Source organism: Leucoraja erinacea, chromosome 2 (genome assembly GCF_028641065.1).
Source record: "Leucoraja erinacea ecotype New England chromosome 2, Leri_hhj_1, whole genome shotgun sequence".
In the NCBI taxonomy this organism is placed as follows: domain Eukaryota; kingdom Metazoa; phylum Chordata; class Chondrichthyes; order Rajiformes; family Rajidae; genus Leucoraja; species Leucoraja erinaceus.
Window position 1 is genome coordinate 126947091 of NC_073378.1, and position 16165 is coordinate 126963255.

Here is a 16165-nt window from a genome sequence, read left to right on the forward strand (position 1 = left end):
AGCTTGTATTGGAGCCTACCAGAGAGAAGACAATTCTGGATTTAGTGTTGTCTAATGAACCTAATTTAATAAGAGATCTCAAGACAAAGGAGGTAGTGATCATAATATGATAAGTTTCTATCTGTTATTTGAGAGGGAGAAGGTTAAATCAGAAGTGTCAGTGTTGCAGTTGAACAAAGGGGACCATGAAGGCATGAGAGAGGAGCTGGCCAAGGTCAACTGGAAAAAGATCGTAGCAGGAATGATGCTGGAACAGCAATGGCAGGAATTTCAGGGCATAATCCAGAAGAAGTAGGGTCATTTCATTTCAAAGAGGAAGAAAGATTAGAAGGGGAGTAAGAAGCAAGCGTGGCTGACAAGGGAAGTTAGGGACGGGTATAAAACTAAAATAAAAGGTGTATAACATAGCAAAGAGCAGCGGGAAGCCAGAGGATAGGGAAACTTTCAAAGGACATCAGAAGGTAACAAAAAGGACAATGCAAGGTGAAAAAATGAAGTACGAAAGTAAACTGGCCAAGAATATAAAGAAGGATAGTAAAAGCATATTTAGGTATGTTAAGAGAAAAAGATTAGTAAAGACAAATGTGGGTCCATTGGCGGCAGAAACAGGTGAAATTATTTTGGGGAACAAGAAAATGGCAGAAGAGTTGAACAGGTACTTTGGTTCTGTCTTCACTGAGGAAGACACAAAAAATCTCCCAGATGTACTGGAGGACAGAGGATCTAGGAAGACAGAGGAACTGAAAGAAATTTACATTAGGCGAGAAATAGTATTGGGTAGACTGATGGGACTGAAGGCTGATAAATCCCCAGGGCCTGATGGTCTGCATCCCAGGGTACTCAAGGAGGTGGCTCTAGAAATCGTGGACGCATTGGTGATCATTTTCCAATGTTCTATAGATTCAGGATCAGTTCCTGTCGATTGGAGGGTAGCTAATGTTATCCCACTTTTCAAGAAAGGAGCGAGAGAGAAAACGGTGAATTTTACACCAGTTGGCCCGACACCGGTGGTGGGGAAGATGCTGGAGTCAATTATTAAAGAGGTAATAAAGGGGCATTTTGATAGCAGTAAAAGGATTGGCCCAAGTCAGCATGGATTTATGAAAGGGAAATCCTGCTTGACTAATCTTCTGGAATTTTTTGAGGATGTGACAAGTAAAATGGATGAAGGAGAGCCAGTGGATGTAGTGTATCTGGACTTTCAGAAAGCCTTTGATAAGGTCCCACACAGGCAATAGTGGGCAAAATTAGAGCACAGGGTATTGACATGGATAGTGAATTGGCTGGCAGACAGGAAACAAAGAGTAGGAATAAATGGGTCCCTGTCAGAATGGCAGGCAGTGGCGAGTGGAGTGCCGCAAGGCTCGGTGCTGAGACCGCAACTATTTACAAAATATTAATGATTTAGATGATGGAATTATAAGTAACACCAGCAAATTTGCAGATGACACAAAGCTGGGTGGCAGTGTGAACATCGAAGAGGATGCTAGGAAGTTACAGGGTGATTTGGATAGGTTGGGTGAGTGGGCAGATGCATGGCAGATGCAGTATAATGTAGATAAATGTGAGGTTATCCACTTTGGTGGCAAGAACAAGGAGGCAGATTATTATCTCAATGGTGTCAGATTAGGAAAAAAGGGAAGTGCAATAAGACCTGGGTGTCCTTTTATGCCAGTCACTGAAAGTAAACATGCAGGTACAGCAGGTAGCGAAGAAAGCTAATGGCATATGTCCTTCATAGCGAAAGAATTTGAGTATAGGAGTAAGGAGGTCCTTCTGCAGTTGTAAAGGGCCCTGGTGAGACCACATTTGGAGTATTGTGTGCAGATCTGGTCTCCTAATTTGAGGAAAGACTTCCTTGATATTGAGGGAGTGCAGCCTAGATTCACGAGGTTAATCCTCGGGATGGCGGTACTGTCATATGAGGAAAGATTGGAAAGACTGGGCTTCTATTCATTGAAATTTAGAAGGATGAGAGGGCATCTTATAGAACCGTATAAAATTATAAAAGGACTGGACAAGCGAGATGCAGGAAAAATGTTCCCAATGTTGGGAGAGTCCAGAGCCAGACGTTGCATAGCGCCATGGTCTTCGGCCTGTACCATTTTGGCCGTCAGTTACGCGACAGGCCGTTGGCGCGTGAAGATTTCGTTCGGTACAAAATTTCGGAGCGCCGCGCAATACCGCGTACAACTCCATACCCTCCGCGCTTCTCAGCGGGACCGGCCCCGCGCGGCCACACGATGCCCGTGCGCCTCAACGCGACGACGAGGTCACGCAATTTGCGTACCAAGGACAAGTAATTGGGACAGGGTCTTAAGATAGAGCTCTTAGGGCTAGCGGAATCAAGGGGTATTGGGAGAAGGCAGGCACAGGTTACTGATTGTGCATGACCAGCCATGATCACAATGACTGGCGGTGCTAGCTCAAAGGGCCGAATGGCCTCCTCCTGCACCTATTTTCTATGTTTATACGACTTCATAAGTTCATAAGTTATAGGAATACAATTAGGCCATTCGGTCCACCAAGTATACTGCCATTCAGTCATAGCTGATCTATCTTTCCTTCTCAACCCCATTCTCCTGCCTTTTCCCCATAACCCCTGACACCCACACTAATCAATAATCTGTCAATCTGCACCTGAAAAGTATCCATTAACGGCCTCTACAGCCTTCTGCAGCAATGAATTCCGCAGATTCACCACCCACTGACTAAAGAAATTCCTCCTCTAAAGGTACGTCTTTTTATTCTGTGGCTTTGGCCTCTGGTCCTAGACTCTCCCACTAGTGGAACATTCCCTCCACATCAACTCTATCCAGGCCTTTCACTGAGTTTCAATGAGGTGCCCCCTCATCCTTCTAAACTCCAGTGAGTAGAGACCCAGTATCACCAAACGCTCATCACAATTGGTTGCCCAATCATTCCTGGGATCATATTTGTAAACCTTCTCTGGACTCACTCCAACGCCAGCATATCCTTCCTCAGCTTTGGGGCCCCAAAACTGCTCACAATACTCCAAATGTCTTATAAAGCCTCCTTGTGTTGCATTCATCCATTGCACAAATATGTATTTCTGCCTTGGAGAGGGATTCTGACAAAGAATTCCGACCCAGTCATTAAAATTCAACAGGATCATGGACCATGATGATCCATGATGCCGTCAAAAACAACTATCTTGCAACACACACGGGCAAATCTAACTGCTACAGCTCCAGCAATAATAGACGTGTCTCATATTCCCGAGGTGAGAGTACTCCAGAAATAAAATGCTCTGATGCAGAGCAGCATAGAATACCAGGCTTCAGTAACTCAGCGGGACAGGCAGCATCTCTGGGGAGAAGGAATGGGTGACGTTTGAGTCGAGGCCCTTCTTCAGTCCAAAGAATGGCCTCAACCCGAAACATTACCAATTCCATCTGTCACCCATTCCTTCTCTCCAGAGATGCTGCCTGTCCCGCTGAGTTACTCCAGCTTTGTGTCCATCCACCCTATTCATTGTGGGGGGGGGGGGTTTCTCGGCTATCTTCCACAAGTGGCAGACAAGTGTTTTTTTTGTCTGACCTATATTTGAATGCACTTTAGCAACTGCAATAATGATGGAACAGGTTTTGCCTTTCAAATCATATTTTATTGACGCTGTGGAGTGATTGCCATGTTTGTCTACCAAAGCTCATTTGCTGCATTATTTTAATATTGTCTAGCATACAGCAGTGGCATCTATAATGCACAAATGCCCATTAATATTTTAGCATTTCTAAACAAATTTAAAAAAATTAATTAACGGAATTAAGTGCAATTAAAAAATTAAAGAAATAAATTAAATGGCGGTTCATGACTGATGACCTCCGTGATTATTAAATTCAACACTGATCATTACCTCATTGTTTTTTGTTATCCTCCTGGCAACAATCAACTGTATCATCCCCCTTATATTCCCTTCTGTTGACATGGATCTCCGGAGTGTTTCCATGGCATCTTGGTTAGTCTTTCCCAACAACGATTCACTGTTTACGGCAATAAGTTGGTCATTCACGTTAAGCCTGCCATCCTAAATGGAAGAAAAAGTTTTGACTCAGTTTCATAGAATCATCCACTTGTTACAGTTGACAAGGGGGGGGGGGGGGGGGGGGGGGGGGGGAGACAGCGCATCACAAATTATTCATTCACAACTCCTCGCCAGAAGGAATTGAATTATTTTCCACCTGACTCACAAGTAACGCATTCAAGATCATAAACTGTTGATGTGTGTGGAAAAAGAAATCCCTTGTATCTTCTGTAGACAATTTTCAATTTTAATTTTGAACCCGAGTTCATAAACTGTTCATCAATGGAACTAGCTTCCTTCTATTCACCCCATCCTAACTAGTCATCTCCAGCATATCTTTTCCCAAATTGTTTGTTCCGGCATGAAAGGCTCCGAGTACTTGGATCCACGCGAGTAAATTTCATCTGGTCGTCCCTTAAACAATCTTTTCTTTCCTCAACTTGTAAACCTCTCGTTCAGGAGCAGTGATCAGATTCACCTTGAAAATGTGCAGTACAGGTTGAAGAGATTTGACTTTCTAATAGATTCTCACAAGAGTCAGAGTGATACGGCTTGGAAACATGCCCTTCAGCCCAACCTGCCCTCACCGGCCAACATGTCCCAGCTACACAAGTCCCATCTGCCTGCGTTTGGTCCATATCCCTCCAAACTTGTCCTATCCATTTAGTGTTACTCCAGCATTTTGTATCTATCTTCAGTTTAAATCAGCATCTGCACTACACTACACTAAATCAACATCCTTTCTACACTATACAGCCACCTAACTGCTTCTTAAACGTTGGAATAGTCCCAGCCTCAACTACCTCCTCTTAGCAGCTTGTTCCCTACACCCACCATCCTTTGTGTGGAAAAAGTTACCCCTCCGATTCCTATTAAATATTTTCCCTTTCACCTTAAACCAGCCTTCTAGTCCTTGATTCCCCTACTCTGAGCAAGAGACTCCATGCATCTACCTGGTCTGTGTGGGGTTATTCATGTCAGTTTGTAAAGTATGGAAACAAAACTAAAATAACTTCCCCACTAATACAGAACCATTTGGTTACTTCAGCAATTAGAACATACAAGTCGGGCATCATTCTTTTGCTTCCAGTTTAAAACATGTTCCAATAAGCCATTTTGGCATCATTCTATACCATGTTCTTTTATTCATAAAAATCCCTTGTCCAACCTAATTAATTAGACCCATTGGAGTTTCCAAGTCACTTCCTTGTCTTTAACCAGGCCTCAAAGATTTATACTGTCGGCAGATTGGAACCAGTTCACATCAACTTTCTGATCCAAATCAAATAGGAAAACAAGGACATTAGAAATCAAAGCAGGAGTAAGCCTTTCAGTCTCTCATGACTGAACTTTCACTGCAATATCACTTTCCACACTAGTTCCATATTCCTTGAGATATGGAGTAAAAATAAACATTTACAATCTTACAAGAAGGTGAAAAGATTCAATGAACTAATTTTATAACATTTAGAAACACATTGCAGATACTGAAGAGGGTAATACAATTCCCTCACAAAGAGTTCCGAACATCCAACTTTTAGTTTAGTTTGCAGATACAGCGTGGAAACAGGCCCTTTGGCCCACCGAGTCCTCAAAGATCAGCGATCCTCACGCATTAACACAAGGCTACACACACTGGGGACAATTTACTAGGATACCAAATAAACAAACACAGGTTTATTAACCTACAAACCTGTATTTCTTTGGAGTGTGGGTGGGAACCAAAGATCTCGGAGAAAACCCACGCGGTCACGGGTAGAATGCACAAACTCCGTACAGGCACCACCCATAGTCGGGATCAATAGACAATAGACAATAGGCGCAGGAGTAGGCCATTCGACCCTTTGAGCCAGCATGGCCATTCATGGTGATCAAGACTGATCATCCACAATCAGTACCCCGTTCGTGCCTTCTCCCCATATCTCCCCTGACTCCACTACTTTTAAGAGCCCTATCTAGCTCTCTCTTGAAAGTATCCAGAGAACCAGCTTCCACAGCCCTCTGAGGCAGAGAATTCCACAGACACAACTCTCGGTGTGAAAAGATGTTTCCTCATCTCAGTTCTAAATGTCTTACCCCTTATTCTTAAACTGTACCCCCTGGTTCTGGACTCCCCCAACATCAGGAACATGTTTCCTACCTCTAGTGTGTCCAAACCCTTAATAATCTTATATCTATACATAACTATAACTCTGATCTTATTATCTTCCGTTTTGGCGGTCTTTCTATTTGCGCAAAACTGGTTCGCTATAGCGTTACGATTTTTCACCAGTTCACTCGCCGTTCTCCTGTGCTGCGAGTCCACCAAGTTTCGTTCCGATCGGTTGAATGTCGTAAAAGTTAGCGAGGTTTAAAAATCTTAAAAATCGCGCGTCTTTCTCCTGCCTGTCGGCGCAGCGCGGATTAGTTTCTTCCCCTGTCGCTCCCCGGGACGGTCCGCCCATTCATGCGCCATCATGTCTTTACTGGAGCTGAGGGTGGCCGGCGGAGGTTTCCAACAGGACTTCCGAAGCATCCCAGCCCTGCCCCAAGCAGCAGCCCCGCCCCCCGCCCCAAGCAGCAGCCCCGCCCCAAGCAGCAGCCCCGCCCCAAGCAGCAGCCCCGCCCCAAGGTCAGAACAATGAAAAGGTGGACAAGCGAGGGCATTGAGAACCTACAATCCTGCTTTGACTGCACGGATTGGAATGTGTTCAGGGAATCAGCCACAAGCCTCGATGAGTATACGGACACTGTATCATCATATGTCAGCTTTTGTGAGGCCAGTTGCATTTGAACTAGGACCCAGACCTGGTTCAACAACAACAAACTCTGTTTTACTGCAGAACTCATTCAGCTCCGACTGTCTAAAGAGGAGGCCTACAGGAGTGGTGATGCAGAACTTTACAGGCAGGTCAAGTACAAGCTGGGAAGAGGAATCAGAGCTACCAACGCAAGGTACTCTGAGAAGTTGAGGAGCAAGTTCTCAGCTAGTGACTCGTCTTCAGTTTGGAAGGGCTTGCAAGAAATCACCAGCTACAAGAGGAAAGCCCCACGCTCCTTGGACAATCGTCAGCTGACCAACGACCTGAATGAGTTCTACTGCAGGTTTGACACTCAGAAATGTAACCCTGGTACCCTCTGCCCCCTTCCCCTACAGCCACAGCAAGACCCCAGTCTGTAAAGTATAGACCCTTCTACACCCACTCCTCCCCATTCACCACTTCACACCTTATTAAAGCAAGACTCCAGTCTAAAAAGACTGGACCCTTTCCCACCCACCCCTCTCCAATCACCACTTCACACCCTCCCGTGCTGCACAACATCACCTCTCCATCATCAACAATAAAAATCAAGGAGGTGGAGAGGCTTTTCATTCATTCCCCCATGGCTCTTCCCTCGTCTTTTCTCCGAGCTCACAACCCCCCGCCCATATACCCTGGCCAACATGCCATTCGCTTTTCTTCACTGCCTGCTGTACCTGCACACTTACTTTCATTGACTGATGAACAAGGACCCCCAGTAAACCATTAAATATCTCCCAAATCAAATAATTACATTCCAGATAAAGCCAGCAACTCCTTAAATTGGAGCCACTTTCTTAGCCAGCAAAAGATGTTGCACAAAAGTGAATCTTAAGCAACGAATGCTAAAAGACTCCATGGGTACTCCAGCTTTTTTTCCCCCCCGAGTTCATATGTTCCCCTCATCCCTGAAATATAAACACATGCTGAGGGACTAGATATAAAATGTACCCACCTTAGATGCTGCCCCTCCATTGATGATGGACTTCACAAAGATGCCCAGATCTGCGTGGTTCTCCTTTGATCTATTTCCTTTGACGCTAACCCCAAGGCCAGCGGATCCGGTGTCATTGAGGGGAATTTCGAAAGTCAGGAACTCTCTGGTACCATCAGGTGTAAGAACCAAGTCATCATCCTCTGCTTTCTAAAACAGAATACAAACAACATTGCAGCCTGAGAATTGAGTAATATCAATGAAACCATATTGTTGTTTATCATTGTATTCATTTTGAATCGAGATCATTTATTTCATCATTGCACCATCATAAAAAAAAACACTTAAAAAAGAGCATTCTTGCATGGAGCAGGTTCCATATTCTATTGTAACTAACTGACTTCTAACATTAAGAGACACAATGATTCAAAACATGGAGTGCACATACTATATTTTATTAACTACGCTGCAAAATAGCCCATTTTAATTATATAAATGAATGTTCTGCAGATTTTATGACAGAAATAATGATAATGTGCTTTTATGGTTTGCACAAATGTATTTGCAAAAGAGAGAATGGATTGAGGGCAATATTCCCATCAAATAACTAAATGTTGGAATGCAGAAATAACAAGACGGAGGCTGTGGAAGATCTAAGCCAGACTGAAGAACAACTTCACATCAACTATTCCCTTCGATATTATGATGTTAAGATAAAAGAAAAACGAATGACTTCTGCGGGAAAGTCTTTACACTTGCTTGAGAATCTCAATGGGTTTTTGAAATTTCCATCGCTGTGCCGAACTGCCAATGCAGCACCACCAGTGATGGAAGCGTTTAATTATAACACGCTCTCTTTATGTGATTGTTGATGTGATTGAAGAAATTATGTTAAGAGCATAAAAATAAGGTGCCCGAATTCTATTTGCATCTCCTAGTGCACTTATTCATTGCCCTATAATCACACCTCATTTGAAGACTACTGTTTTGAATCGCTGTGCAAAAGCCACAAGAGATGGAATACATACTATCAGATAAACAGTCGCACATGGGCATAAACGCTGCAGATTAGCAACTGTTCTGGTAATGCATTTTATCAGCGGACAACGACTATGTCGAGAGCTATTCAAAATGAAGTAGCACACCATCGTATTAGTTCATGGCCCATTGAAGCTTAAAATGAAGGCTTGCAAATCCTGAAGAACGAGAGCACTTATGATGCAAGCGCGAAGGAATAGTTAATCAAATTCACCAGTCCCACTGCTTTTATGAAACAATGACTAGCTACCGCCACGAGGGAAGAACAATTAACTACACGGTCCAAGAGAGTGTTAGATATAGCCCTTAGGACTAATGGAATCAAGGGCTGTGCAGAGAAATATAGGGATATGGGGAGGAAGCAGGACTGCGGTACTGATTTTGGATGATCAGCCCTGATCATAGTGCTGGCTCGAAGGGCCGAACATCCTACTCCTGCACCTCTTTTCTATGTTTACATGAGACACATTTGAGATTTCTTCAAAACGTTCGTTTTTTCCCTTGAGTACATTTTATGAATTTTACCAAATATGAAAGCAATCAAATCTATTACATTCCATGAAACACCTGAACTCCCAGCATAATATCAGCTCAATCTTTTTTTTCTACAAAGAATGGTTGTAAAACTATTGACATTCACCACATTGTGCAACTAACGTCAACTTTAGAATTTCCCTTCATTGATCATACAGTAGATCCATCTTAAAATTGCAGTCATTGTTCCAACATGTATCTATTCAGAGGCTGAACTGATTGCAGCCTTCTCCCATACAATCAAACCAAGGTCATTCAAGTGAACGTGAGATGAGCTATCAACAGTTAATCCTACTGTAAAATAATTCTTGGCTTAAGATAGAGACACAAAATGCTGGAGTAACTCAGCGGAGACAGGCAGCATATCTGAATAGAATAGAATATATAATCATATATTAATGATCTGGATGAGGGAATTGAAGGCAATATCTCCAAGTTTGCGGATGACACTAAGCTGGGGGCCAGTGTTAGCTGTGAGGAGGATGCTAGGAGACTGCAAGGTGACTTGGATTTCTCCAGAAATTGTGTGTACCACCAGGTGACTTGGATAGGCTGGGTGAGTGGGCAAATGTTTGGCAGATGCAGTATAATGTGGATAAATGTGAGGTTATCCATTTTGGTGGCAAAAACAGGAAAGCAGACTATTATCTAAATGGTGGCCGATTAGGAAAAGGGGAGATGCAGCGAGACCTGGGTGTCATGGTACACCAGTCATTGAAAGTAGGCATGCAGGTGCAGCAGGCAGAGAAGAAAGCGAATGGTATGTTAGCTTTCATAGCAAAATGATTTGAGTATAGGAGCAGGGAGGTTCTACTGCAGTTGTACAGGGTCTTGGTGAGACCACACCTGGAGTATTGTGTACAGTTTTGGTCTCCAAATCTGAGGAAGGACATTATTGCCATAGAGGGAGTGCAGAGAAGGTTTACCAGACTGATTCCTGGGACTGTCTTATGAAGAAAGACTGGATAGACCTGGTTTATACTCTCTAGAATTTAGGAGATTGAGAGGGGATCTTATAGAAACTTACAGAATTCTTTAGGGGTTGGACAAGCTAGATGCAGGAAGATTGTTCCCGATGTTGGAGAAGTCCAGGACAAGGGGTCACAGCTTAAGGATAAGGGGGAAATCCTTTAAAACCGAGATGAGAAGAACTTTTTTCACACAGAGAGTGGTGAATCTCTGGAACTCTCTGCCACAGAGGGTAATTGAGGCCAGTTCATTGGCTATATTTAAGAAGGAGTTAGATGTGGCCCTTGTGGCTAAGGGGATCAGAGGGTATGGAGAGAAGGCAGGTACGGGATACTGAGTTGGATGATCAGCCATGATCATATTGAATGGCGGTGCAGGCTCGAAGGGCCGAATGGCCTACTCCTGCACCTAATTTCTATGTTTCTATGTTTCTATGAATGGATAATGTTTTGGGTCGAATCCCTTCTTCAGAAGTCTGAAGAAGGGTCTTGACCCGAAACGTCACCCATTCCTTCTATCCAAAGGTGCTGCCTCTCCCGCCGAGTTCCCTGTCCCACCTAGGAAACCTGAACGGAAACCTCTGGAGACCCAAGGTTTCCGTGCGGTTCTCGGAGGTTGCAGGTGGTGGAAGCAGGTAGGGAGACTGACAAAAACCTCTGGGAACCGCACGGAAATCTTGGGTGGGGCGCAAAGTCTCCAGAGGTTTCCATTCAGGTTTCCTAAGTGGGACAGGGGCATTACTCCAGCATTTTGTGTCTATCTTCGGTGTGTACCAGCATCTGCAGTTTCTTCCTACGCACTTTCTAGCCTAGTTATGTTAAGTTCTTGCGAGTTTCTAAATGATGTGCCAAGTTATAATTATTGATCAGTAAACTATCTGGCTCTGGAAATATATTTATATATCTACACCTTAACTTCCCTGCATGACTATTTTGAAAAGCGATCTTAAATTAAACACTGAAATTATTTATTGTGAAATTTCAGCTTCTACTTTAATCATCGGCAGGCTTCAAGCTTCAATTAGCAACTTGTATTCTGCTTAAAAGACAATTTACATAATGCTTTCTCCGTGATAATTCATTTGACGTAATTGGGGCTCAGTCAGAGAGGTGGCAACAAAAAGAAAGGCAGTGGGGTTTTCACAAACTGATCCCTGAATGCAGAAGTTGGTACCACAAAAGCCTGCCCTGCCCTTGACATGCCCAATTTCCTCAGCCTTCTGAGGATGTGGAGGTGTTGCTGTGCTTTCTCAACCAAAAGGAATTGGAAGGAAGGGACGTGTTTGGCATGTTGATCAAGAATAACGGCCTCAGGCTCGCCCATGACAACCATTGTGACTGATCCATGGCTGATTTTTCCTGAAAGATTTGGAGCAAGGCGGGCAACAATGCCTCGGAAACCATTTTGTAACTCAGGCTATGGCAATGGAGGAATGTTGTAATATATACATTAGGTTGCATTGCAGCAATTCTGCTGTGCATGCATTTGGGGAACAATTCCCAAAGGGTTCCATCAGAGGGTGATGATGGAAGATTGTCTTTTGCACTGGAAGCCTGTAACTAGTGGTGTGCCTGAAGGGACACTGTGGGCCCCATTTCTATGTGTGGTTTATATCAACAATTTGGATGAGAACATGCAAGGCGCAATTAGTAAGTTTGCAGCTGACACTAAAGTGGGTGGGTAGTGATAGCCAAGTTTGATTATCAAACGTTACAGCAGGATCTTCGCTCCATAGATGCTGGGCACCCGCTGAGGCAGAAGAATTTTTTGTGTACCTTCAATAATGCATCTGCAGGTAAACACTAAAGTGGTGCATGTTTTGATAGCCAAGTGATTATCCATGGCAGTGATCATTTGGGCAGGGCTCTGGTTAATGGGTATAATGCAGGTAACTGTGAGTGTTGCATTTTTGGAAGTCTAACCATGGCAGTGAATGGCAGGGCTCTGGGGAATGTTGTAGAGCAAAGGGATCTAGGAATGCAGCTACGTACTTTGAAAGTGGCATCACAGGTAGATAGGATAATCAAGGCGGCTTTTGACACATCTACCTTCATCTGTCACGGTACTGAGTACAGGTTGGGATGTTATGGAACAGCTGTCAAAGTGCCAGTGAGGCAACAGTTGGAGTATTGTGTTCAATTTCCGTCTCTGCTATAGGAAAGATGTTGTTAAGCTGTAAAGAGTGCAGGTAAGAAATATGAGGATGTTGCCAGGACTTCAGGGCCTCTGCTATAGGGAAAGGTTGAGCACACTGGGACTGTATTCCTTGGAGCGTAGGAGGATGAGAGGTGATCTGATAGAGGTGTAAAAGATCATGAGGTGTAAACAATGGGGTAGATGCATGGAGTCTGTTGCTTAGAGCAGGGGAATCAAGAAAAAGGACATACGTTTAAGTTAAGGGGGGGAAAGAGTTAATAGGAACTTGCAGGTGATTTTTTTACTCAAAGGGTGATGGGTGTATGGAACGAGCTGCTGGAGGAGGTAGTTGAGGTTGGTACTATCGCAATGCTTAAGAAACATTTAGACAGGTACATGGATGGGATAACTTTAGTGGGATATGGGCCAAAAGTAAGCAGGTGGGACTAGTGCAGATGGGACATGATGATCGGTGTTGGCAAGTTACGAGTAGGAATTAACGGGTCCCTTTCAGAATGGTAGGCAGTGACTAGTGAGGTGCCGCAAGGCTCGGTGCTGGGACCCCAGTTAGTTACAAGAGATATATATATATATATATATTGACGATTTAGATGAGAGAATTAAATGTGGCATCTCCAGGTTTACGGATGACACAAGCTGGGTGGTTGTGTGAGCTGCGAGGAGGATTCTATGAAGCTGCAGGGTGACTTGGATAGGTTGGGTGAGTGAGCATGGTAGATGCAGTATAATGTGGGTAAATGTGAGGTTATCCACTTTGGTGGCAAGAACAGGCAGTCAGATTGTTATCTGAATAGTGTAGCAAAGAACTGCAGATGCTGGTTTAAATCAAAGGTAGACACAAAATGCTTGCGTAACTCAGCGGGCAGGCAGCATCTCTGGAGAGAAGGAATGGGCGACGTTTCGGGTCGAGATCCTTCTTCAGACTGATGTCAGCTTATCTGAACAGTCAGATTAGGAGAAAGGGAGGTGCAACGGGACCTGGGTGTCTTTGTACATTAGTCACTGAAAGTAAGCATGCAGGTACAGCAGGCAGTGAAGAAAGTATTGTGTGCAATTTTGGTCTCCTAATTTGAGGAATGCTATTGAGGGAATGCAGTGTAGGTTCACCAGGTTAATTCACGTGATGGCAGGACTGACATATGATGAAAGAATGGGTCGACTGGGCTTGTATTCACTGGAATTTAGAAGGATGAGAAGAGATCTTATAGAAACATATAACATTGTTAAAGGATTGGACAGGCTAGATGCAGGAAAAATGTTCCCGATGTTGGGGGAGAACAGAACCAGGGGTCACAGTTTAAAAATATGGGGTAGGCCATTTAGGACTGAGATGAGGAAAACCTTCCACCCAGACAGTTGTGAATTTGTGGAATTCTCTGCCACAGAAACCAGGGGAGGCCAATTCACTGGATGTTTTCAAGAGAGAGTTGGATTTAGGGCTAAAGGAAACAAGGGTTATGGGGAAAAGGCAGGAACGGGGTACAAATTTTAGATGATCAGCCATGATCTTATTGAATGGCGCTGCTGGCTCGAACATCCGAATGGCCTACTCCTGCGCCTTTTTTTTCTATGTTTCTGTGTTTCTAAGTTGAGCCTAAGGACCTGATTTCCACACTGTAAGACTATTGTGAAGTGCCATCAAACAGACAATTTCAAACAGGGGATGAGAGCAATCATTGGAAACCGTGTTCAACTAACTGGAAATTGGAGTCAATACAAAACTTAACAAAAACTTGAGCATGAATCTCAAAATAATCAGATTTTTAACTATTAACAAATTAACAGCTTCAGTGGATTCTTCCCTAAGACTCCACCCATCCTTGATGCCGTTATATAACCAGCAACAAAGTTTAAATTCCATTTCAATTTATCATGAATCCAAATCCTATAAATTGGGTAATGACTGTGAAATCTGGTTTACTAACTCAACCGGTTCATTAATGCCTTTTGGATACGACATATTGATATCCTTTCAAGTGCCTGTGTGTAAATTCAGTCCCACTCCACATGGATGAATTAATGCCTTCAGGTCAACTGCAAATGAGCAATAATCATTGGTTTTGCAGCATAGCCTCGTCCCAAGGATGGAAAGACATAAAGGCTGAAATTTGCATACAGCCTGAACTAGCTAAATGTTTATGAATGAATTGCAGATGTTGGTTTCTACCGACGATAGACACAAAATGCCGGAGTAACTCAACGGGGCAGGCAGCATCTCTGGAGAAAAAGGAATAGGTGATGTTTCAGGTTGGAACCTTTTTTAGACTGAAAGGTAGAGGTGGGAATAGATAGGACATGGAGAATATCTTTCGTGGAGATCTGTGGGAGTAGAATTTGGATAAAGAAAAGAGACGTAGTCGAGGGCTCAAAGGGAAGGCAACCGCTCAGGAAGACATTGCAAAAGGCACCTGTGTGCAAACCTCATCTCTGGAACAAATATAAGGAAGGTGGAGGAACTGGGTGAACGTATTAGAGCAGAATGGGAGGATTTATCGCCAAGATTTTCGTGCGAGTCTGCAGAATTGTAATGGATGTTTGTTTGAGAGTCAAGATGGAGAGATTCACGAATGGAAGGAAAGGACCATGTGAAGGTGAGCAGGGTGAAAATTGGCTACAAAAGAAATACAAATGTTGTGTTGGGCACTGGGGCAGGAAGCATCACCAATGCTTTCAGAAGAAAGCATTTTATCGGGATGCATCACAGTTTGGTTTGGGAACAGCTCCATCCAAGACCATAAGAAATTGCAGCAAATTGTGGACGCAGCCCAGACCATCACACAAACCAACCTCCCTTCCATTAACTCCATTTATACCTCACGTTGCCTCGGCAAGGCCAGCAGCATAATCAAGGACGAGTCGCACCCTGGCCACTCCCTCTTCTCCCCTCTCACATCGGGCAAGAGGTATAGAAGTGTGAAAATGCACACCCCCAGATTCGGGGACAGTTTCTTCCCAGCTGTTACCAGGCAAATGAATCATCCTACTGCAACTAGAGAGCAGTGCTGGACTACTAGTTACCTCATTGGTGACCCTCGTGCTTTCCTTGATTGGACTTTACTGGCTTTACCTTGCACTAAACGTTATTCCCTCATCATGTATCTGTACACTGTAAATGGATCGATTGTAATCATGTATTGTCTTTCCGCTGACTGGATAGCATGCAACAAAAGCTTTTCACTGTACCTCGGTACACGTGGCAATAAACTAAACTGAAACTGAACAGAACTGATGCAGGACACACGATTTTGTACAAGAAAGATAGTCAAAGGAGGGGGCTCAAGTTGGATTGGAAAAAAACTAATTCACAGATTTCCTTCACAGACCCAGCCAAACGACTGGAGAGAGTGAATGAAGTGCAAAATAAGTGTTCAATGTGAGAACGAGTTCAGCCAAGCAAACGAGTGGGTTCATGGAGAGAAAGTGGCTGGACATCAGTCCAAGGAAGAAGTGGAGAGCCTTCAGTCTGTCCTGATGTGCGATGGGGGTGTGGACCAATTGTGCATCTCTGGTAAACATTTGCCAGTTCAGGAATATGAACAGTTGGCACTACGACGTTAACTGCGGAAGCTGGATTACTGTAGCTTGTGGATATTCTCAGCAAGTTCATAGCAGTTACCACCGCAGCTTCGTAACCCAGCGGTATGAATATTGATTTCAAGTAACCCTTGCACCCCCTCTCTCTCCATCCCTCCCCCACCCACGTTGCTG

At 43.9% G+C, this 16165-nt stretch overlaps 1 protein-coding gene across 4 annotated transcripts in view; it reads right to left on the reverse strand.

The window, feature by feature from the left end:
• The window catches only part of LOC129715327 (partitioning defective 3 homolog), a 954144-nt gene that overhangs the window by 367555 nt on the left and 570424 nt on the right, over positions 1 to 16165 (reverse strand). For all 4 annotated transcript variants that reach the window (XM_055665210.1, XM_055665202.1, XM_055665217.1 and 1 more), the window contains exons 13-14: positions 7781 to 7969; positions 3878 to 4048 (exon numbers count right to left, since the gene is read on the reverse strand). In XM_055665210.1, the coding sequence (XP_055521185.1) occupies positions 3878 to 4048; positions 7781 to 7969 (360 nt within the window). The remainder of the gene's footprint in view (positions 1 to 3877; positions 4049 to 7780; positions 7970 to 16165) is intronic.